The 24695-nt window shown below is 36.7% G+C and overlaps 1 protein-coding gene, 1 non-coding gene and 2 pseudogenes across 2 annotated transcripts; 3 read left to right on the top strand and 1 right to left on the bottom strand.

Annotated features, from left to right (window-relative positions):
- Nucleotides 1-273: 273 nt before the first annotated feature.
- Nucleotides 274-1602, top strand: LOC127137884 (uncharacterized; annotated as a pseudogene).
- Nucleotides 1446-3901, top strand: LOC127137885 (DNA mismatch repair protein MSH7). Its single transcript, XM_051064295.1, has 2 exons — nucleotides 1446-1523; nucleotides 1600-3901. Exons 1-2 carry the CDS (start codon nucleotides 1446-1448, stop codon nucleotides 3301-3303), a joined length of 1782 nt encoding a protein of 593 aa, XP_050920252.1. The 3' UTR covers nucleotides 3304-3901.
- Nucleotides 3902-8154: 4253 nt separating this feature from the next.
- LOC127137886 (protein ACTIVITY OF BC1 COMPLEX KINASE 7, chloroplastic-like) overlaps nucleotides 8155-24695 on the bottom strand; it is a 39915-nt pseudogene continuing 23374 nt past the window's right edge.
- Nucleotides 19830-19936, top strand: LOC127077763 (small nucleolar RNA R71). Its single transcript, XR_007787537.1, has one exon. It is a non-coding gene; the product is annotated as a small nucleolar RNA R71 (small nucleolar RNA).

Genomic DNA, 24695 nt, shown 5'->3' on the forward strand with positions numbered 1-24695 from the left:
AGAGACAGGGACCTTTGCCATCTTCATGCTGTTAATTATGTTTCATTTCTTCGAAGCATAACCCCTGAAACACAGCAGAATCAAATGAGACAATTCAAACGCTTTAATGTTGGTGAAGATTGTCCTGTTTTGATGGCCTATGCTCTTTCTGTCAAACTTACGCCGGAATGTTGCTCGCTGCTGGTGCTATGAGACAGGAGTTTCTCTTAGAATCGAAGTTGATGACAAAATGCCAAAGAAGATGATGTTGACATGCTGGCAGATGTGAACCAGATGGCAGAAGCTGCAGCTGCAGCTGGGCAGACGTTATCAGCATTTGAGAGTGAGCTACGCCCTATTGACCGATATGCCATTCATTTTCTAGAGCTGTGGGATCCAATTATAGATAAAGCAGCCTTGGAATCTGAAGTCAGGATTGAGGATACTGAATGGGAATTGGATCGCATTGAAAGGTATAAGGAGGAGTTGGAAGCCGAAATTGACGAAGATGAGGAGCCTCTTGTATATGAAAGCTGGGATGCAAAACTTCTGGTTACTATGCAGATCCTCATTTGTGGCAAGAAACATATGATTATAGACCAGGTTTAACTCATTCGGAACCGAATAACTCGATTGAGTTGCCTCCGGCTGGTTTGTCCGATATGTTTTCTTTATTTGGAAAAAGCGGCAAGGGATATTCTGGAGGCAATTAGCTTCCATTTGAATTTACGCAGTTCTCCGTTTGTAGGAATATTGGATAACATTCCCTTGAGAAATCGGGAAATTTCATCTTCAGTTTTGTCTGTTTGCTGTCATGCTAGGCCTTCGTTTCAAGGGCCACAACATCATAATATAGTGGCAACTCAAGAGGATGGTCAATTGCTTATGTATCCTGATCGTGATCATCAAGTTGATAAAAGCTTGATATCTCTTGTTAAGTCTGACAGAGCGGGTTTACATGTTAAAGACTATCAAGGTCGGTGGATTCTTGTGGATGTTGATTTGGGGCCTCAAGAGGCTATTGTTTATCCTGGGTTTGCTCTTTATCAAACAACAGCAGGATATGTTAACCCTGCATTGCACAAAACTGAGATCAATAGGGAGGCTAACATGTATGGGAGGTGTTCTTTAGGGTTCAAACTTTTGCCTAAATCAATGACTAGTCTTGATTGTTCGGAAATGAGAGCGGCCGGTTACGGAATTGAAACTCAGTTCCACCTTCCTGTTCCTGTTGATGATTTTATGCAACGTTCGCATCCAACTGACCACCTTTTTAATAGGCCTGCTTTTCAATGCTTCAATTTCCAACCAACGCATGACGGATCCATGAAGACTTTGATACGGAGGAGGATGCAATATTATGTGCAGTTGTTCATGAGTATGGTCCTAACTGGAGCTTTGTTAGTGAAATGCTTTATGGCATTCCGGCTCTGATCAATGCTACCATAGCTCCCTCAAAAGAATTCATGCAGGGTGAGTGTGCTCAAGCATTACAAGAGAATGCTATGTGCGCTTTAGCAAATATTTCTGGTGGTTTGTCTTATGTCATATCTAGCCTCGGTCAAAGCCTCGAGTCATGCTCTTCTCCTACACAAATTGCCGACACTTTAGGATCTATAGCATCAGCTCGCCGAATCTACCAAACCGTCAGATCCTTTGGTGGTTGAAGAGACATTACTCAAACAATTCAAACCTCGCTTGCCTTTCCTTGTGCTAGAACGGACCATCAAAGCTCTTGCTGGTTTATACGGTAATTCCGTACTCTCAACTAAACTAGCAAATTCCGATGCAAAACGTTTGCTTGTTGGTTTGATAACTGTGGCTGCCAATGAAGTGCAATATGAGCTTATAAAAGCTCTGTTGACATTATGCAAAAGTGAATGCAGTCTATGGTGTGCGCTTCTAGGCCGTGAAGGAGTTCAGCAATTGATATCACATCTGGGACTTTCATCAGAACAGCAACAAGAATGTGCTATTGCCTTGCTCTGTTTATTGTCTGATGAAAATGTTGAAAGTAAATGGGCCATTACTGCTGCTGTTGGTATACCTCCACTTGTTCAAATTTTGGAGTCGGGATCTGCCAAAGCAAAGGAAGACTCGGCAGCAATTCTTAGGAACTGGGTTTGCTGTCCACTGAAAGATGCTGAAGGAATTAATAATAGGCTTGAGGTGGTAGATCATTTAATAACTTTACCTGAAGTTGTGTTTCATATTGCACAACATCTTTGCAAGCTTCCAGATTTGGAACTATTACTTGGTTGGACCAAGTCTAGCCTTAAAGTATCAAGCTCTATCTTACTTCCTTTGTTGGCAAAGAAAATATTGAAAAAGAGGGTGAAAGTGTTTGGGTCTCTTGTAAAAGGCCTTCAGACTACTTTGAGTTTGCTGCTTCTACTACAGAAAGAGAAGTCTCTAATATCATCCTTGACCAAAATTGTTAAACTTCCTGTTCTGACTGGCAGTGATGGGCTCGATCAGTTCCTTACTCAGTTTGAAGCAGCTGTAGACAGTGACTTCCCAAATTACCAAAATCATGATGTTACGGATACAGATGCTGAAACACTCACAATACTTGCTGAATTATTTTTGGAGAAAGCTGCTCAATGGGTCGAAGTTGTTCATGCCATCAACTACATTGATGTGCTAAGATCTTTTGCTGTTACTTCTAGCTTTTCTTGTGGAACTGTGTCTAGGCCTGTTGTAGTGCCAACATCAAAAGGTACAAGTAAAGATAGTGGAGTGCCTGAGCTCAAAATGAAGGGACTATGGCATCCATTTGCTCTTGGAGAGAGTGGGCGTGTGCCTGTTCCAAATAACATAATCCTGGGTGAGAACGAAGACATGCAACATCCTCGCACATTGCTTCTAACAGGGCCAAACATGGGTGGAAAATCAACACTTTTGCGTGCTACCTGTCTAGCTGTTATTATGGCCCAGTTAGGTTGCTATGTCCCTTGTGAAAATTGTGTTCTCTCAGTTGTGGATATCATCTTCACACGGCTTGGAGCCACAGATAGAATCATGGCAGGCGATACCTTCTTTATTGAGTATACAGAAACTGCATCAGTACTTCAGAATGCTACTCAAGATTCTCTTGTTATCCTTGATGAATTGGGTCGGGGAACAAGCACTTTTGATGGATATGACATTGCATATGCTGTATTCCGACATCTGATTGGAAAGGTTAACTGTCGCTTGCTATTTGCCGCACATTACCATCCGCTAACAAAAGAATTTGCCTCTCATCCACAAGCTATCAAATCCCTGCAAAAAAGAGATGTTTTCCTCCAAGTTAACAACACCACACAAAATCAGTTTACATAAAAAAAACATATCCTATTTTCATCTAAGTGAGTTACAGTGGTGAATTGTTTCTTACCAACAGTGAAGTTTTGGAAATGAAGAGAATTGAGGGAGGGACCACCAACTGGGGATGAGGACAAAACTTTCCAACCTCCGGACACTCCACTCCTCCGAAAGAAAACACAGCAGAGGAAAGAGATGAGTAGCATATAAAAGGGAAATTACTATTCACAGAGAATCCTAATTTTTGAGAGAGGAGCCGCTACTGTTCACTAAGAAAAAAAAGGAGCCGACGGCAAGGAGAAAAGAAAACCATAGTTTTTCTTGATGAAGAACGGACAAGAAGATCAAAGACCGGTTCAGACGAAACCTTACCTACATCCGTCGGTTAATCTCGCCGCAACCGGTTAGTTTCCTTTTCGAATTTCTATTTCCATTTCTCCGTTTTAGCTTCCTTAAAGCTTCCATTTGTTTGGTTAACTTCTGTAAAATTTTGATGTTCAAAGGGAAAGAAAAATGATTGCTGGACTAAGATGAATATGTTTCCCAGAACCTGCTACTGTTATATTTGTTATTTAATTATATTCAACGCCTGTTTATTATATGGTTATTATATTTATAGTAATGCAGACGATATTTGGATAACAAAATAGTTATAGTCTAGTGGCAAAAACGTTGTTTGGTAAACCCTAGGTTCTGGATTTGATCCCTGGATTTTAGCATTTCTTATTTTTTTAATATACTTTCCATTTTCTACTAGTTTTTATTATTATTACCATTTTTTTATTATTTTAAACCTTTTATAATTTTTTTTCTCTTTTTTTAAACACTTGTTGATTTTAATGTTTGTCCTTGATTTATTGTTTAAACATCGATTTTTAACTTATGGATTTGGCAATTTTTCTTGTTATTTATCCATGATTATTTTTATCGATATATTGATAGTATTTCGCCGCGTTTTGATTAATCGCATATGACATTTCAATTATTGTCAATATGCGCAAACCGACTTTGAGCACATTATTTAGGTTTTGTGTGTCCCTCAATTTCCATCCGTGCAAATCCCAATTTTATCTCTTTTCGATTTAATTTTTAAGTGTGTTGTAAATATAACTTGTTGTGTTATTTTCTTCACATGGCTTACTCTTGGGCCTTCTTACAATGAGACAGTTCTCTTGCACTTACACTCATACATCACATTTTTTGTTGTTTGGGCCCGATTTAATTATTTCATTATTTTGAATTCTCATTCGACAAAATGTACCCTCACTCCCATGACATGTAATAATTTTACTGTTTTATTTCTTTATTGCTTGACTGTTTAGTTAGCTACTAACACAAGAATAAAATCAACCATTCCCAAAAGATCAAAAATAATGACTCGATCCAACATCGAGTATTTTCTCAATAAACAAATCAATCCATTTCTTCCTCCCATTCCATTTCATCTCTTTCAAACTTTCATCAAATGCTTGATCCAATGTCAAGCCGTTTTTCATAATAAAAACTCAAAAAATATTAATTCATATTCAAGACATTTTCAATAAAGATGGAAATGGAACGTGGTGGATACCACGCACTCCTGAGACTAGGGTTCGAGATGGATGTCTCGCCTATCCTAGCTATCGCCATCATCCAAATTTATCTACTTTATTTTCTCTCAAACACTCATTCAAATTTCTCTTAAACGTCCATCAATGCTTGATCCAATGTCAAGTCATTTTCACAATAAAACTTAAAATACTTAATTCCTATCTAAACACTTTTCAATAAAGATGGAAATGGAACATGATGGATACCATGCACTCCTGAGATTAAGACTCGAGGTGGATGTCTCGCCTATCTTAGCTCTCGCCATATTTAAAATTGTCAAGGCAGTTTCTTCAAACCATTTCTCAATCAAACCTCAAAAATACTTAATTCTTATTAAACATTTTTGCAAATAAGATGGAAATGGAACGTGGTGGATACCATGCACTCCTGAGACTAGGATTCGAGATGGATACCCCGCTCATCCAAGTTCTCGCCATTATTCAAAACACATCAAACCAATCAAGTTCTTTTCTCGCCGCTGTGCGATTGACTCTTAAACCTTTTCTCAAACGAAAGGTACTTTGTTTCAAAACGATGCAAGGCAATGTTTTTCCACCTGTTTTGGATAGTCCAACAATGTTTTTGTCGATTTGACACAAAGTAGTTTTCGCTATAATCGACCAACAAACAAACATTTTTTTTCTACCAAGAACTACGTAAGCCTTGATTTCTCTGTTGAGATACGTAGGAGCAGGATTCGTAAATCTTGTCAGACCCACTAATAAAAAACTTAGGTTTAGTCCTTCGTCGAAAATCCAAAAAATATTCTCCTTTCTTTTATTCTTTCTTTCCCACCTAATAACTTAAAGCCTAAACATTTCAAACTAACATTAACGCACACAACTAACCTAATGGTTCCCGTTGAGTACAACGGACGTGAGGGGTGTTAATACCTCCCCCTTGCGTAATCGACTCCCGAACCCTGATTTGGTTGCGACGATCATAATCATTGTCTTTTTTTTCTTGGGTTTTATCGATATTTCCCCTTTCCTTTTTAGGAATAAATAAAGTTCGATGGCGACTCTGTTCAGTCCATCATTGCGAGCGTGCAATTGCGCTTCGCTTAAGTCGTGTCTCCCATTTTTCTCAAGGTACGACAGTTATACTTAACCTATCTTTTTCTGTTAACAACGACGCAATTGAAGCAAAATTCGACGGATTCTGTTACGTAGTAGCCTAGCTATTTTCTTCAAAATCCAAGAGATAAAATATAAGTACATATTCTTCATTTGGCCATTGAGTAGTGATATATATATATATATATATATATATATATATATATATATATATATATATATATATATATATATATATATATATATATATATATATATATATATATATATATATATATATATATAAAGATCATGCATGACTCCAAAAAATCAAAAAACATAGTTGACCTGGAAAATTGGACAACATAAACATTAGTTAACAAAAATAATAATAAAGTAATAAGTAAATAATGATATACATACATCCATTTCAAGCACAACCCGAAGGTTGTGGTTGAGACTGTGATGATGAGACACCTGATACTCCTTTTGCGGCTAAATACATTTGTTGAAACTCTAAAATAATTAAATAAACAATTTTTAATAAGGCATAATTATACAACATTACATCATATTTATTAGAAATTCAGTAATAAATTTACTTGTTACAATATTTTCTGAAATCTCAAAATCTTCCATGAGATTCATATCTTTGAAATAGGTAAAAGAAGGCCTTAACCAATTCTGGGTGCAAATTAAAGCCTCGGCCATTTCAACAGTTAAAGAACTCCTATAGGTTTCTATGACTCTCCCTCCTGTGCTAAAAGCACTTTCAGAAGCAACAGTAGACACTGGTGTGGCTAAAATATCTTTAGCCATTGTATATAAAATAGGATATTCGATTGAATTACGTTTCCACCATACAAGAATGTCAAAGTTAGGATCCCTTTTGACACACTTACTAGAATTATACACCTCAAGCTCATTTTGTTGACCAATCGATTCTTGCTCCTCTAAATGTTGCTCAAAAGCATTGGCTCTAGCCATAAGTGATGAACGGGCAGCAGATGCATTTGTTTCATCATTGGAGACATTATTTCCACCACTACCAAGAGGCTATATGGAATTATGTTCTTGGTCATAAGCTTGCTTATACCAATCATACAACTTTTGTAAATTCTCTTTTATAGATTTTACCAAGTCGCTACCAAACTTTGATCCAACTCCATACATGTCCTTAAACGCCCACTCAATGTAACTCAACTTGTATCTTGGATCAAGAATAATACCAAATTATATCATCTTGTTCATCTTATCAGGACTTCCCCAATATCTATTATATTTTTCCATCATATCTCCACCCACACTTGCAAAAAAATCATTTAAGTTCAAAGTAGCTTGCTTTAACTCACAATAAATGGCAGACACTTGGTGAAAACAAGTATGCAAACTCACATTTTGAGAGGTGGAAAAAGTCTTAGTTGCTTCATAGAATAACTTTAGGAAAGCGCTAAAAGCCCTAGCAATGTCCCAATCATCATTACTAGGGGGATTACCTTTTCCAAAGAACTCCCTATAGCTCGACTCTTCATCCTCAAGCTTTTCAAAAGCGAGTTGAAACTTCTCCGCAGCTTCTAGCATTAAATATGTCGCGTTCCAACGAGTTGAAACATCAAGACATACTAATTTTTTGCAAGTTATTCCAGCAAATTCAATGCATTCTTTAAACTTGGTTGCCCTATGAGGTGAGGACTTAACAAATCTAACAGCATCTCTAACACTAGTTACAGATAAATGTTTATCTTTTCAAACCCTCATTTACCACCAAGTTCAAAATGTGAGCTGAACACCTCATATGAAAACACTCTCCACCCCCCATTAACCCATTCATATTTGCTATTTTTCTCTTTAGATATGTCACAACAACATCATTTGAAGTGGCATTATCAACAGTTATGGTTGACACATTCCTAATTCCCCAATCCCTTAACACTTCTTCAATCTTCCTACCTACAGTTTCACCTTTGTGGTTTGGAATTACGGTAAAGCTTATAATTCTTTTTTGGTACTTCCATTCGTTATCCACAAAGTGTGTTGTAAGGGTCAAGTAGTTGAGATTTTGTATAGAAGTCCAACAATCAGTAGTAAGTGCTACCCTATTGCAATCAGACTTAAAAAAGGCCTTTAACTTTTGTTTTTCATCCAAGTATAGCTGAAAACAGTCCCTAGCTACCGTACGCCTAGATGGGATGGTAAATTGGGGCTGCATTACTTTGGAATAAAATTAAAACCCTTCACCCTCTACTGCACTAAATGGCTGCTCATCTAGAACTACAAAAACTGACAAAGCACTTCTACAAGCTTTCTTGTCAAATCTAGAGCTAACTTGAACCAATTTACCATCTACACTTGGGTATGTTAGAATAGTTTGTGTGGAGTCAGTTGACACGACAAGGGGCTTCTTAGAACATTTTAAAATATGGTGGTTCAAATTAGTGGTGTCGTGAGTCCTAGGGTCACACAAGTATTTTTTATGGCAGTGTTTGCAGGCTGCAGTGGGTGCATCAACTAGGTCATCGGGTAATTTAATAAAATGTTCCCAGCAAGCAGATGATTGCCTAGAACCACTTGAACTAGATTTCCTCTTCTTTATAGGTTGCATAGCTGAACCTACTTCATTAATTGGTAAATTTTGATTAGGCTCACCAGTCACTGAAATAACGAAGGAGCCAACCAAGAACCTACTTCATTAATTAGAACAGAGTAAAAACTTTAAAACTATGATTAACAATAAAAACTTTGTAAAGAGAGTAATAATACTTGATACATAAAAAATAATTGTAAAGAGACAGAACAGAGACAACAATAACCACACCAAAACAAGAACAGTACTTAGAACACCACTGCATTGATATATAAGAACTAGAAAGACAACAATAACAATATAAATTCTTAGAATAACACTATTGTTACTAAAACTATGATTAAAATGATTAACAACAAAAATAATTCTTAGAATAAATTCAGCATCCCAATTAAATAAATGTCATTCTAAATAGTTATTGGAAAGCTATAAAAGTATTGGTTAAATAAGTGATATATATATTATTAAAGTATTGGAAAGATATAAAAGTATTGGTTAACACAGTGATATATATTATTAAAGTTGTAGCTGATGTAGTTTAGAACAGAAATTGAAAATACAAATTAAATGCTAAATTAATTAAATTGACATTGAAATTGACATTGAAAATTAATATATAAGTTCAACAATTTTGGAACAATTAAACAGATTAAATGAGATAAAAATGGGAGTAAGTATACAACATATTCTTGACATAGAAAATGATCATTAGCATGAAATAATTCCAATAACTGTATTCAAATCCTACAACTTCATCCAATCTACTGGCTTGTTCATCTACACTTTGAGAATCAGTTTAAAACAGTCCCAATTCATATGCATACAACATATACAAACAAACCCAATTAACATACATTTCAAACAATCTCATACACTACTAATTGGTTTTAAATCAATTTGAAAATCATTTAAAAACAGTCACAATTCAGCCCAAATTCATATGCATACAACACATACAGTCCCAATTAGCATACATTTCCAAGACACGAAGTCAAATACACTTACAATTGCATTGCTCTTGCTCTAAGACTCTTTCCATGCTACTTTGATGTTGATCCATCTATCCAAATCAAACATCAATAACATAATTAGGTAATACATATTGTTGCCATCAATGAGATAAGTACATGGTTTTTAGGACAACTTATAAATTTCAAACACAATATAAAACAAGTTGAATACTCTTATAGTTTAGTGGATCTTGCTCTATGGTTCTTTGAGTTCTTTGACTGCTACTATTTCCATGCTCCATATACCCAAATAAACATATCAGTGTCACAAATGACCATTTACTTTTGTTGAAATAACCATTTGTCCAAATAACCTTAATCTTTACCTTGTAGACAAAAAGGAAATAGAATCAACATAGATTATTTGAAATTTGAAAGTAGAACAATAGTAGAAAAAACCTAAATAGAAAATCCTAAAAGTAAACAACTCTGAAATTGAATAAAATTCACAAACCTTGCAACCGAAAGTCAAACAATAGAAGAAAGAAGATCAGACCACAAGTTCAAATGTTGTTGCTCGTCGTAAAAGTCAGTGAAAAAAAGAGATGAGAGTGGTGGTGGTGAGGTTCGCCGAGGTGGAGTTAATGGTGGTGGACCGATGTTCTTTTGGGTGGAGCTGTGGTGGCGATGAGTGATGATGAGCGGTGAGTGGAGAGGAGCTGCTAGGGTTTCTCCAAGTTGTGGTGAGAGAAATACTGAGCGAGAGTGAATGAGAGAGGAGGGTTGAGGGAGTAGTAACCCAAGTACAAAACGACATAGTTTAGCATGTGTGTCATTTGGGCGGGCCAGGGTACCTACGGTCCAGTCTTTACTACCCGGGCCCGCCCATTTAAATCCAACTGAACCCGGTTTCATCACCCGGTGAACCCGTTGGGCCGTTTGAACCCTCCTAATTCCTTTTTTTCTTTCGGTTTTTGCGGGTTGGGTTGGGTTGCGGGTGTTTGTCCAGCCCTATCTGTCACCACTGCTGTGCCAATCCAAGTGTAAACCTGTTGCCAAATTGAAATCGAAAAGGACAAAAAAACAGTAAATGCATGACATTTTCATCTCCTAATGAGTTGGACTCTGATCGCGACTTTATGAGTCTATTGGGGTATTAACTGCAAGTGCACAGTCTAATCGCGTACTTTTAAAAGATATCGATCCCACAGGGACTTAATGAATCGATATACCGTTTTTCTAAGGTTACTTCGTAAAGCTAAGGCGGATGATACTTTGATGATTAGGGGGAAAAGTAAAACTAAAGTTGGATCTAGATTAAATATCTAATAACACGGATATCGGTATGTAGTTCGTCGTAATTAGGGAATCAAATCTTCGTTGGTTTCTTAGTTTTAAAATAAGTCTTTTCAGTAGACACTATTGATTAAAAGTCTTTTCTCAAACTCTCGCTCTATTGAATAAGACTATGACTTTATATTAACGTACGCTCTCACTATTTAGTTAAATCTAAAATCACTTTTTGAAAACAATAGAATCTTTAGAAACTCTTTTTAAGAAAATACTAACCCTTTAAACACCCTCGTCTCAAACTCTCGCTCTGTTGACTTAGATTATATGATTAAACTTAAATGCTTAACTCTCGCCCTCACATTTAACTTTTAAAAATAATTTTTGAAAATGATTAGAATTTAATTAACTTTAAAAATTGCTCTCGCCCTGATTTAAAGTTAATGTCCAATTTACACTGTCCAGTTAAAAGCTCAAACCGTCGTTCTATTAATTTTAACTTCTTTTTGTCTTTTACTCTCGTACAAAAACTTTGGTGTTAACTCTGTAAATTGAGACCAGAAAAGGAGTGACTATATTTTTAAATGAATTTAAACCAACTCAGTTTTGATTCCTTTATTCCGCTTACTTTACATACTGATATCTAAACTAATTAGCCGGACATGCTAAACATGCCTAAACAATAATTATACTTAAATACAACCATATCAGACAAACAGTATAGATAAACAGCAGCACAGAGCATATATAAATTAAAACAATAAATTAATGAACCTGTAAAATTAATAGAAATCTTGGTTATTCCCTAGCTTCGATGCTTGAACACTCCACCACAAGCCGGTTGGATTTGTTCTTCACAATCTTCGATCAGACAGTAAAATAAAAACAAAGAAATAAAATACTATGATCTAACGTAAGGTTAGATCCAGTAAAAGTTACACAATAGTTTCCGGTGTAGAAACTATTATGAGAAAATTAATTGAATGCTTAGAAAATTAAGCTGGCAAAGAAAAGAAAATAAAATGCTAAGGAAATAAAAATGCTGAGAAAATGGAATGCTGGAAAATATATTGCTGAATGCTGGAAAGTATATTGATGTAAAAGTTTGCACGGCGAAAAGGAGAGGAACCCTCAATTGGATCCCTTGAGGTCTATTTATATTCATCCATAAAGTAACCGTTTTTTCCAAAGTCCCTTAAGTAGGTTTTCCAAAGCGTCAACGAGTCCAGAGGAAAAATAGGAGAGAACGTGCTTCTGTTACGCGTCAATGCCAAAAGAATAGGAGTGGGGGTGTGACGCTCGTAACACTAAGTGGAGGGGCGTGACGCTCGTCACATGCCTGTGGTGGTCGTCACAGCCTTTTTCCTTGCCCCAAACGTGGGCTGGGCTTTGGTGAGTTGTTTTCCTATAGAATCCTCTTTTTGCACCCTTTTTCTTTCCTTTTGATACATGCTTCAAATAATGTTACCTGAAATAAATAATAATAGAATACCAAGTAATATCGAATAACATAAAATAAATCGAATCAAATAACACTATAATTTAATTAAATCAAGCCCAAAAATGTGATATTATTTCATGTTATCAAACTCCCCCACACTTAGACTTTTGCTTGTCCTCAAGCAAGATACAATGTAGAAATCGATTTAAAGTATTAGCTAGATGAAATTTCCAAACACACATCAATTCGTAATAGGTTGAAAGTAAATCTCGTTTAGAAATAACCTGAGCTTAATCTTAACATCAAAAATTACTGTAACAACACTAGATAACCCCCCCTTATCCAAACCAGTTCGAGTATGCTATTATAGCTAGCCTAGTTCTTTTACTCCTATTTCACTCGTTTTCATTCTAGCGAAATCACATTAAGCCCTTTATCTTTTCGCGCACATAGTGGAGTAACCTGTTAGCGATTCTGATCCCCTTTTTAGCTGGAAGTTCTGGTACATAAGTTGGATAACTTCGTTATTTAGTCCATTGCAAATTGCGGGGGATCGGACCGTAGTCCGCCCTACCAAGTTCAGCACCAGAAACCGCTGAACCAACTCATAATGGATCGTTCATACCATGTTTTTTTTGTAGGGTCCGCAACCTTTGGATTAAATGATCGGGTAGGGATCACCTAACTTAATTAGTGCATTTCCTGATTTTTAATATGTTATTTTGGGAATCATTCACTTGTATTCATCGGCTCTCCACGTAGTTTGCTATTAAGATGGTGCCGACTTTTCGTATAAACTACTCGGGGTTACTATAAAACTAAAAGTTCAAGGAATTGGTATAATAGGTACTTAGCCTGATCTAACATGTTGAGGTTTTTAGAGCGTTGGGGCGGTAATAATTTTGTCTTAATTTCACTCAAGTTTGATAGAATAGGCAACCTTTATACTTATTGAGTGTGTTGAATTTTTGTTATGGCTCAAGAAAATTGAGGGGAGTAGATAATGAAAATTTTCACGCTAGGGACTCGACTTAAATAAATATATATATTTTTTTATATAAATGAAAGGGAAATAACATACTTGAAAAGGAAATGTTGAAAGAGAAATAAATATAACTGAAACCAAGTTTTCCCCCTACACTTAAATGAGGTCATGTAAGTAGTAGCATATAATATATATCATCATTGGGAAATTTAGACAGTGCATAAATCAAAATAAAATTTAATTTAACCAATAATGCAATAGCTTCATAAAAATAAACATAATGTAACATTTGAAGATAAAATAAAACATGCAAAAAATAAATCCTAAGATTAAAATTAATGTCAAACAAAACTATAAATTTCCTAAAACTAAAACTAGTTAACTCTAATTCTTTTAGCCACTTGTAGAATCTCTCGCCGGAGGAGCAAAGGAATTGACACGGTGGAGCAACTCGTGAAATTGATTTGTCATTCTACTCATGTATTCCATAAATTCATGTCCCATATTAGTTAACTCTTCTCTAATGGCATCTTGCTCTGACATCAAAGCTTTAATGGCGGTATTATAATCAGTTCCGGGCATATGATGTCTAAGATCAGGTATTGCCGATTCTGCGGGCGGGATAGGATGAGGTGGAGAGGCAGCATCATGGTAACCAGTTGGTGTCTGTGGATCAGACTCAACATAAGGAATCTGGTCGTCACAAATCTCATAATCTTGGATGGATTCAACAGATCTAACGGGAGAAGGTATTCCATTCATGTTGTAGAGCCAATTATTTCGGTTATGGATACTAGTCATCGGACTAGGCATGGTGAATAGGTAAAGAACTTGGTTGTTAATTATTAGTTCAAACTCCTCAGGTCCAAGGTTTCCTATAAATATAGTGTTGAAGAGGAAAGGTATATTCATAGGCTCAATGCCACAAAAAGGGTTCAAATCAAGCATGGGTTGGCGTAATCCAATAGCATTAGCAATCATAGTTATCAATCCTCCTATGTGAATCGGTGCACGGTCATTTTGAATAAGGAGGTCAAAACTCGCCAACATATAAGTGGCACCATTCACTGGACGGTTCTGGGAAGCACAAAATATTATGAAGAGTTCATCACGTGATATTGTGGTAATGTTTGATCTCTTCCCAAAAAGAGTGTGTGCTAGGATCTTGTGGAAATAACGAAAAGTTGGGTTATGTATGTTTCCATAAAGAAACTCATGTTCCTCGGGGTCGTCATTTCCCGTCAAACTTCCCCAAAAATGCTCAAGCTCTCTATATTTAAAAAGGTCTTCTTGGCTCATGGTGAATGTGTCAAAAAAAGTATGGAACCCTAAGAGATTAGTAAATTCTTGAATGTTATACTGGTACTCCATATTGAACATCCTGAACTGAATGAAACCTCGGCTTATTCCATTTCCATGGTTTGGTAAATAAATCAAGGAGCTAAGGAATTCTAGAGTTAGCCTCCGGTAAGTAACAAATTGTCTCCGAATAGGAGTGGTTTCCCACCCTATTTGACTCAGCAGATATAGGACACTCTCTCTTAGTCTAAGAACAATCATTGCCCAATCATCAGCATAAAAGCTTGGGTGCATCTCTCTCTCTCAGCTAGTTCTTCGAATTTTTGTCTCTGAGCTCTCCCTTGGAATTTGATACCCATACGATCAATATGTCCCATCAGGTTAGTGTTAACTAAAGAAAAGAAAAACAAGAATTTAGTCAGGATTTGGCCAGATGCGAAAAGAAGAAAAGAAGAAAAATTTAATAAAATAAAATAAATGAAGAATGAATACTGAATAAAATCAAAAGAATAGTCAAAGAAAAATAAAAGTTTGTGGGTTGTCTCCCACGAAGCGCTTTGTTTAATGTCGCAAGCTCGACATAAAACTATTAAATGTTAATCTATTAATTTAGGAGACAATACGTCTAAGTGCAGGACTTGCGAGTCTTCATTGTTTTCTGCACAATGATAATGTTTTAGAGGCTGCCCGTTTACGATAAATGCTTCAATAGATTTTCCTTTAATTTCTACAGCACCACTAGGAAAGACATTAGTGACTTGGAAAGGGCCTGACCACCTAAAGCGTAATTTTCCTGGGAATAACTTAAGTCTAGAGTTAAACAATAGGACTACATCGCCTTGTTTGAAAGTTTTTCTTGATATACGTTTATCATGCCATTTTTTCGTTCTTTCTTTGTAGATTCTGGCATTTTCAAATGCGTCTTGTCTAAGTTCCTCTAATTCGTTTATATCAAGAATTCGCTTTTCACCGGCGGCCTTATAGTTTAAATTTAAATTTTTAATAGCCCAATATGCCTTATGTTCTAACTCCACTGGGAGGTGGCAAGATTTACCATAAATAAGCTTAAATGGGGTTGTTCCTATGGGAGTTTTGTAAGCGGTTCGATATGCCCATAGAGCTTCGGGTAATTTTGATGACCAGTCTTTCCTCGATGTAGCTACAGTTTTTTCTAATATCTGTTTAATTTCTCTGTTAGACACTTCCACTTGTCCACTAGTTTGAGGATGGTAAGGTGTTTCTACTCGATGTTTTACACCATACTTAAACAATAATTTTTCAAGTATCCTAGATATGAAATGCGATCCACCGTCACTGACTACTATTCTTGGGACACCAAATCTTGGAAAGATTATATTCTTAAAGAGTTTAATTACTACTCGTGTGTCGTTTGTTGGAGAGGCTATAGCCTCAATCCATTTTGATACGTAGTCAACCGCTACGAGTATGTACTTGTTACCGAAAGAAGGTGGAAAAGGTCCCATGAAATCTATTCCCCACACATCGAAAATTTCTACTTCCAAAATGCCTTTTTGTGGCATCTCGTCACGTCTAGATATGTTTCCTGTGCGTTGACACCTATTGCATTTCTTGACAGCGGCATGCACATCCTTCCATATGTTTGGCCAATAAAGACCGGCTTGTAGGATTTTAGAGCAGGTCTTGGATGTACTTGCGTGTCCACCATAAGGAGCGGAGTGACAATGTTGGATTATACTTTCTACTTCTTCTTCAGGTATACAGCGACGGAAAATACCATCGGGGCCTCTTTTGAAAAGTAAAGGGTCGTCCCAGTAATAATGTTTTACGTCATGGAAGAATCGTTTCTTTTGTTGGTAGGATAAATCAAGTGGAACCACTCCGGTGGCTAAATAATTGACAAAATCAGCGTACCATGGTGTACCGTGTATAGCCAAGGTGGTTTCTACCTGTTCATCAGCTCTATTTTCTTCCAAATTAGCTATAAGTTTATCGTACGAGAAATCATCGTTGATCGATGTTCTTTCCGGTTCCAGGTTTTCAAGTCTAGAGAGGTGATCTGCTACTATGTTTTCAGTTCCTTTTTTTATCTTTGATTTCCAAATCGAATTCTTGTAGCAACAAGATCCACCTTAGGAGTCTAGGTTTAGCGTCCTTTTTCGTTAAGAGGTACTTAATGGCAGCGTGATCATTGTAAACGATTATTTTAGCTCCGACCAAGTAGGAACGAAATTTATCTAATGCAAATACTACTGCTAAAAGTTCTTTCTCGGTCGTGGCGTAATTCATTTGCGCTTCATCTAGAGTTCTACTTGCATAATATATGACGTGAAGTTTTTTATCCTTTCGTTGTCCTAAAACAGCGCCTACGGCGTAGTCACTTGCGTCGCACATTATTTCGAAAGGTTCATTCCAATCTGGGGTCTGCATTATGGGCGCGGAGATCAATGCTTGTTTAAGTGTTTGAAATGCTTCTAAACATTCATTGTCGAAGATGAATTCAGCGTCTTTCATTAATAATCCGGTTAAAGGTTTAGTTATTTTAGAGAAATCTTTAATGAATCGTCGGTAAAAACCGGCATGTCCTAAGAAGCTTCGTATTTCTCTCACAGTTTTTGGAGGTTGAAGGTTTTCGATTACTTCTATTTTGGCTTTGTCTACTTCAATTCCTCTATTTGATGAGATGTGTCCTAAAACAATTCCTTCTTGTACCATAAAGTGACATTTTTCCCAATTAAGTACTAGGTTTACTTTTACACATCGTTCTAGAACTCTCTCTAGGTTTTCAAGACATTCTTCGAAACTTTGTCCGCATACGGAAAAGTAATCCATAAAGACTTCCATGATGTTTTCGAGAAAATCGGCGAATATTGCCATCATACACCTTTGGAAAGTTGCAGGAGCGTTGCACAAGCCAAACGACATTCGTCGATAAGCGAAGGTACCAAAAGGACATGTGAACGTTCTCTTTTCTTGGTCATCAGGATGAATTGGTATTTGAAAGAAACCTGAGTAACCGTCCAGATAGCAGAAATGAGAATGCTTGGCTAGTCGTTCTAACATCTGGTCTATGAATGGTAAAGGAAAATGATCTTTTCGGGTTGCTTTGTTTAGCTTCCTATAGTCAATGCACATTCTCCATCCCGATTCGATTCGTTTGGTTATAGTTTCTCCTTTTTCGTTTTCGATCACGGTTATACCTCCTTTCTTTGGTACTACGTGTACAGGACTAACCCATTTGCTATCGGATATAGGATATATGATACCTGCCTCTAATAACTTCATTACTTCCTTCTTCACTACCTCACTCAGGATCGGGTTTAGTCTCCTCTAATGTTCCCTAGAAGTTTTACAGTCTTCTTCTAGCATGATGCGGTGCATACAAATAGAAGGACTTATCCCTTTAAGATCGGTGATGTTGTATCCTAGTGCGGTTGGATATTTTCTTAAGATATGTAGGAGTTTTTCGGTTTCAATTTTTCCTAGTTCTGCATTTACTATCACTGGTCGTTCAAGTTCTAAGTCTAGGAACTCATATCTTAGATTTTTGGGAAGTGTTTTCAGGTCGAGGGTTGGTTTCTTAAGGCATTGCGTAGGATCTGATGTTATTGCTAAACATTGGTTCAGTCTGTCTTCTACATGGCAGTCAGATAATTCGTCATTTTCTAATTTTGTTTCTTTTATGCATTCATCGATGATATCCATGAAGTAACATGTGTCTTCTATTGCAGGTGCTTTCAAAAATTTGGAAAGAATGAACTCAATTTTCTCTTCTCCCACTTCGAAAGTGAGTCGTCCTCGTTTTACGTCTATGATAGCACTGGCGGTTGCTAAGAATGGTCTTCCCAATATAATGGGGGTAACTTCATCTTCTCTTATGTCCATAATTATAAAATCGGTGGGAATGTAGAATTGACCTATGCGCACGGGAACGTTTTGAAGAATCCCTACGGGATATCTAACGGAACGTTCTGCTAATTGCACAGACATTTTAGTTGGTCTTAATTCTCCCATTTCAAGTTTCTTGCATATGGACAAGGGCATAACACTGATACCGGCTCCTAAATCGCATAAAGCTTTGTCTATGACAAATTTTTCTATGTGACAGGGTATAGAAAAACTACCAGGATCTTTAAGTTTAGGAGGCATATTCTGGATTATTGCGCTACACTCAGCAGTGAGTGTAACAGTTTCGCTATCTTCAAGTTTCCTTTTATTAGATAAAATTTCTTTTAAGAACTTAGCGTATGAGGGCATCTGTGTAATAGCTTCTGTAAAAGGAATTGTGACGTTTAATTGTTTCAGTAGGTCAACAAATTTTTTAAATTGGCTCGCATCTTTGGTTTTAATTAGCCTTTGAGGGTAAGGAATAGGTGGTTTGTAAGGCGGCGGAGGTACATAAGGTTCTTTCTTTTCTACGGTTTCCTTATTACATTCTTCCGATTCCTTAGGTTTACTTTCTTCCTCAGTTGACTTTTTAGATTTTTGGTTTTCAATCCTTGGGTCAGATGGTCCTTCTACCTCTGTTCCACTTCGTAATATAATTGCATGAGCGTGGCCTTTCGGGTTAGGTTGGGGCTGTCCAGGAAATATACCAGTTGGGACAGCAGTAGGCGCTTGTTATTGAGCTACTTGTGAGATTTGTGTTTCCAGCATTTTGTTATGGGTAGCCAGGGCATCTACTTTACTTGCTAGTTGTTTAATATGTTCGTTAGTGTGTACATTCTGGTTTAAGAACTCTTTATTGGTTTGCTGCTGAGAAGCTATGAAGTTCTCCATCATGATTTCCAAATTGGATTTCCTAGGAACGTTATTGTTAGGCGTAGATGGGGTCGGCTTTTGATATCCAGGAGGTATAGCTGGAGCTTGACTGGGTGCTTGACCTGGTGCGTATAAGGCGTTATTACTTTTATATGAAAAGTTAGGATGGTTCTTCCAGTTTGAGTTATAGGTATGCGAGTAAGGATTTCCTTGAGCATAGTTCACCTGCTCTGCTTGGATTCCTGTTAGGAGTTGACAATCTGTAGGAGTGTGACCTTGAATTCCATAGACTTCGCAATTTTGAGTTACTGCAACCACGGTGGCTGGAGGTGATACATTTAAACTTTCAATTTTCTGGGCAAGAGCATCCACTTTTGCATTAACATGAGCAAGGCTACTTATCTCGTACATGCCACTTTTTGTTTGAGGTTTTTCTACCATTGTTCGGTCGCTTCCCCACTGATAGTGATTTTGGGCCATGCTCTCGATGAGTTGATAAGCGTCAGTGTAAGGTTTATCCATAAGCGCACCACCGGCGGCGGCGTCTATTGTTAACCTTGTGTTGTACAAGAGACCATTATAGAAGGTATGAATTACTAACCAGTCCTCTAAACCATGGTGTGGACAAAGTCTCATCATGTCCTTGTATCTTTCCCATGCTTCGAAAAGAGACTCGTTGTCTTTTTGCTTAAATCCATTTATCTGGGCTCTCAGCATAGCTGTTTTGCTTGGAGGAAAATATCGGGCAAGAAAGACTTTCTTCAACTCATTCCATGTGGTGACTGAGTTGGAAGGAAGAGATTGAAGCCATCTTCTAGCTTTATCTCTTAATGAGAAAGGAAAGAGACGAAGTCGAATTGCCTCTGAAGTGACACCATTAGCTTTAACAGTATCAGCGTATTGGACAAATACGGATAAATGAAGGTTTGGATCCTCGGTAGTATTTCCAGAGAATTGGTTATGTTGCACTGCCTGCAACAGCGAAGGTTTAAGTTCGAAGTTGTTCGCTTCGATTGCGGGTGGAGCAATACTCGAATGTGGCTCATCTTGCGATGGAGCAGCGTAATCTCGAAGAGCACGAGCTGGTTCTACCATCTCGGGTATCGACGAAGGAAGGAGATTTTTGAGATCAGGAATTTTGATTGGAGGAAGATTGTTTGTAGCACGATACTCCCGAATTCGTCGTAAGACTCGGAGATATCGTTCAACATCGTTGATTCGTAAGTAGAAAGGTTCGCCTTGTGAGCGAGTGTGTGGCATACAAATCAACGAAAAAGAAGGGAAAAACAGAAATAGCCTTAGTCTCTACAGCGTAAGAAAAGAGTTACGATATCGACTAAATAAAAGTCCCCGGCAACGGCGCCAAAAACTTGATCGCGACTTTATGAGTCTATTGGGGTATTAACTGCAAGTGCACAGTCTAATCGCGTAGTTTTAAAAGATATCGATCCCACAGGGACTTAATGAATCGATATACCGTTTTTCTAAGGTTACTTCGTAAAGCTAAGGCGGATGATACTTTGATGATTAGGGGGAAAAGTAAAACTAAAGTTGGATCTAGATTAAATATCAAATAACACGGATATCGGTATGTAGTTCGTCGTAATTAGGGAATCAAATCTTCGTTGGTTTCTTAGTTTTAAAATAAGTCTTTTCAGTAGACACTATTGATTAAAAGTCTTTTCTCAAACTCTCGCTCTGTTGAATAAGACTATGACTTTATATTAACGTACGCTCTCACTATTTAGTTAAATCTAAAATCACTTTTTGAAAACAATAGAATCTTTAGAAACTCTTTTTAAGAAAATACTAACCGTTTAAACACCCTCGTCTCAAACTCTCGCTCTGTTGACTTAGATTATATGATTAAACTTAAATGCTTAACTCTCGCCCTCACATTTAACTTTTAAAAATAATTTTTGAAAATGATTAGAATTTAATTAACTTTAAAAATGGCTCTCGCCCTGATTTAAAGTTAATGTCCAATTTACACTGTCCAGTTAAAAGCTCAAACCGTCATTCTATTGATTTTAACTTCTTTATGTCTTTTACTCTCGTACAAAAACTTTGGTGTTAACTCTGTAAATTGAGACCAGAAAAGGAGTGACTATATTTTTAAATGAATTTAAACCAACTCAGTTTTGATTCCTTTATTCCGCTTACTTTACATACCGATATCTAAACTAATTAGCCGGACATGCTAAACATGCCTAAACAATAATTATACTTAAATACAACCATATCAAACAAACAATATAGATAAACAGCAGCACAGAGCATATATAAATTAAAACAATAAATTAATGAACCTGTAAAATTAATAGAAATCTTGGTTATTCCCTAGCTTCGATGCTTGAACACTCCACCACAAGCCGGTTGGATTTGTTCTTCACAATCTTCGATCAGACAGTAAAATAAAAACAAAGAAATAAAATACTATGATCTAACGTAAGGTTAGATCCAGTAAAAGTTACACAATAGTTTCCGGTGTAGAAACTATTGTGAGAAAATTAATTGAATGCTTAGAAAATTAAGCTGGCAAAGAAAAGAAAAGAAAATGCTAAGGAAATAAAAATGCTGAGAAAATGGAATGCTGGAAAATATATTGCTGAATGCTGGAAAGTATATTGCTGTAAAAGTTTGCACGGCGAAAAGGAGAGGAACCCTCAATTGGATCCCTTGAGGTCTATTTATATTCTTCCATAAAGTAACTGTTTTTTCCAAAGTCCCTTCAGTAGGTTTTCCAAAGCGTCAACGAGTCCAGAGGAAAAATAGGAGAGAACGTGCTTCTGTTACGCGTCAATGCCAAAAGAATAGGAGTGGGGGGTGTGACGCTTGTCACACCATGTGTTACGGTCGTAACACTAAGTGGAGGGGCGTGACGCTCGTCACATGCCTGTGGCGGTCGTCACAGCCTTTTTCCTTGCCCCAAACGTGGGCTGGGCTTTGGTGAGCTGCTTTCCTACAGAATCCTCTTTTTGTACCCTTTTTCTTTCCTTTTCATACATGCTTCAAATAATGTTACCTGAAATAAATAATAATAGAATACCAAGTAATATCGAATAACATAAAATAAATCGAATCAAATAACACTATAATTTAATTAAATCAAGCCCAAAAATGTGATATTATTTCATGTTATCAGACTCTTGTAGGTAACCTGTCCAAGAGGAGTCTTTAGTAGAAAATGTCATATGGAAAAATAAGAAACTTTGTTATATGGTTCTGAACAAAGTTTCTCCTTTTGTCATATTGTCATATGGTGAGTAAAGTATTTATGTGATGGCAGATCCTGTCACACGATCCTTCTTGGATCTAAGCTATTGTGAACTTTTTTCCATCCTCTATGAATGCTTAATATATTTCTAATTGGAAATGTGTTAATATGACATATTGATATTACAGGATTGACATATGTATTCATTATTAGGTCCCTAAAAACCATGATGCGGTTTTTATTGAAAATCCACCATAATTTATGGAGAATTTCTATCAATCTTGATGAACAAGATTGTTATCAACCACGCAATGACAATGAAAAGAAAAGAACGATTGAGAAAGAAAGAAAAGAACGTTGGAGAAGAAGAAGAATATTTTTTGCAGGGTTTTTTTCTCTGTCTACAATTTGTGGAAAACTTCTTTATTCACTTTGCAACTGTAAAATTCTATGAATACAATGTTATGAGTTATTTCAAGAATAAGGGTTACTCTCTATTTATAGATTTAGGTTAGCTTTTTTCCTAAGGCAAAACCCAAAACTATAAAAGGCAAAAATAGTTAACACTACTAAAAATAGGCCTAAGTCGAAATCCTGTGTGAAGCAAAATGCTTCGACACTTCGACACACTAATGCAACTCGACACACTAGGTTATTCGACACATCCTTGTTATGTCGAGCAACCTGCTTCGACACAAGGAATTACAATTCAACACACCACCTAATTCATTGTGTCTAAGCTATCTACATTCATCATAGCTCTTAGTCTTCTGGACACTTCGATCTGCACTCCCTTCATCATGATATCTACAATCTGATTCTTAGTTTTGCAGTGTTCCAAATTCATCTTTCCATCTCCTACTTGCTCTCGAAGATAATGGAACCTCATTTCGATGTGTTTGCTTCGACCATGTGCTATCAGATTCTTCACCAGATTGATAGCTGACATGTTATCGATCTTCATGGTAATTGATCAATAACTCTTCGCTATTACCCTTTCAACCAGATTCACCATCCATGTTGCTTGACATGCATAAAGGGAAACAGTTATGTATTCTGCTTCGCACGCCAATAATGCCACTACTGACTCCTTTCTCGAACTCCAAGCAACTGGTGCACCTGTAGCGGTAAATTCATGATCATCAAGCTATGGATAAGCTAGACATCAAATAACAAGAGTCGTCACCGCACTTTTATCGTTTCCAAGGGAAAAGGGAAAAGTACGAACAAAACCCATAAATAAGAAGTTTTCAAATCAAAACTAATAAAATGCCAGAGATTACAGGTAAGGGGGTTGGTTACACAGAGGAAAGGTGTTAACACCCAAAGTGTCCTAGGTACTCCTAGGGAGCTCTTTTTTGTGTGCATATGTATTTTGTATAAAATGATGTTTACAAACAAATGGAATGGGGGAATGAGAAAAGAATTCATTAATTATATTTTTGTGTTTGACAAGACCTTCGGACTTGTGCCTACATACCAATATAAAAATGAGGGATCAAAACCTCGTAGTTCGTGGTATAAATTTCAAAGTGGATGCATTGCTTTTAATAAAAATTAGGTTTAAAAGGCACAAAAACCTGAAAATGGTTTGAATGAGTTAGTTCTTTTTGGCTTTTGAAATTTTAAGTCAAGTATAATTAACTTCATTTACAAGCTTGATTAAGAAAAGAGTTTAAAATTTAATGACATAAGGCCAAAGTTTCTAATTTACAAGATGGTCTAAGTTTAGAAAACAAGCACAAGCAAAGAAGTTTTTTTAAAAGGAGGGAGAGATTTTGAAATTAAAGAAGCGGGGAGGAGATGAAGAGACTAATCCTAAGCATAAATTTAAAGGTTAAGAGTTGAAAAGATCTGACCAATGGGCTGCAATCCAATAGACAAGAATGTCATATAGAAACCCAAATTCCCTTGGACATTAGAATCAAGCAACAAACAATGCATAATATATCAACTTGAGAAGCAAGACATCAAATAAAGATAACCACATCCAAGCTTAGAAACTCCATGATCTTATTCAAATTTTCCCATGTAGTAGATGAGTTCCACAATGCCACAAGTCACAGGTTCAAAATAACAGCTTCACAATGATCATGTTGTAGATGAACTCAAATGGATCTTCAATGATGTATCATATGAAGTTTCAAATCACAAGCATTTGGTTACATGAAAATTGTAATTGGCCAAGTCCTTTGCATAGGGAGTGTTACCTAAATTCTAAGTCCAATAGTCTCAGACCAAACCAACAGTCCACACAAG

The sequence above is a fragment of the Lathyrus oleraceus genome, chromosome 4 (genome assembly GCF_024323335.1).
Source record: "Lathyrus oleraceus cultivar Zhongwan6 chromosome 4, CAAS_Psat_ZW6_1.0, whole genome shotgun sequence".
Lineage (NCBI taxonomy): Eukaryota > Viridiplantae > Streptophyta > Magnoliopsida > Fabales > Fabaceae > Lathyrus > Lathyrus oleraceus.

Excerpts from the sequence above, each read along its gene's own strand:
- LOC127137885 (XM_051064295.1), top strand. The coding sequence starts at position 1,446 with ATGCAGGGTGAGTGTGCTCAAGCATTACAAGAGAATGCTATGTGCGCT. Across the intron at positions 1,524-1,599 it reads TTTCTGGTGGTTTGTCTTAT|CATCAGCTCGCCGAATCTAC; the intron begins GTCATATCTAGC and ends TAGGATCTATAG.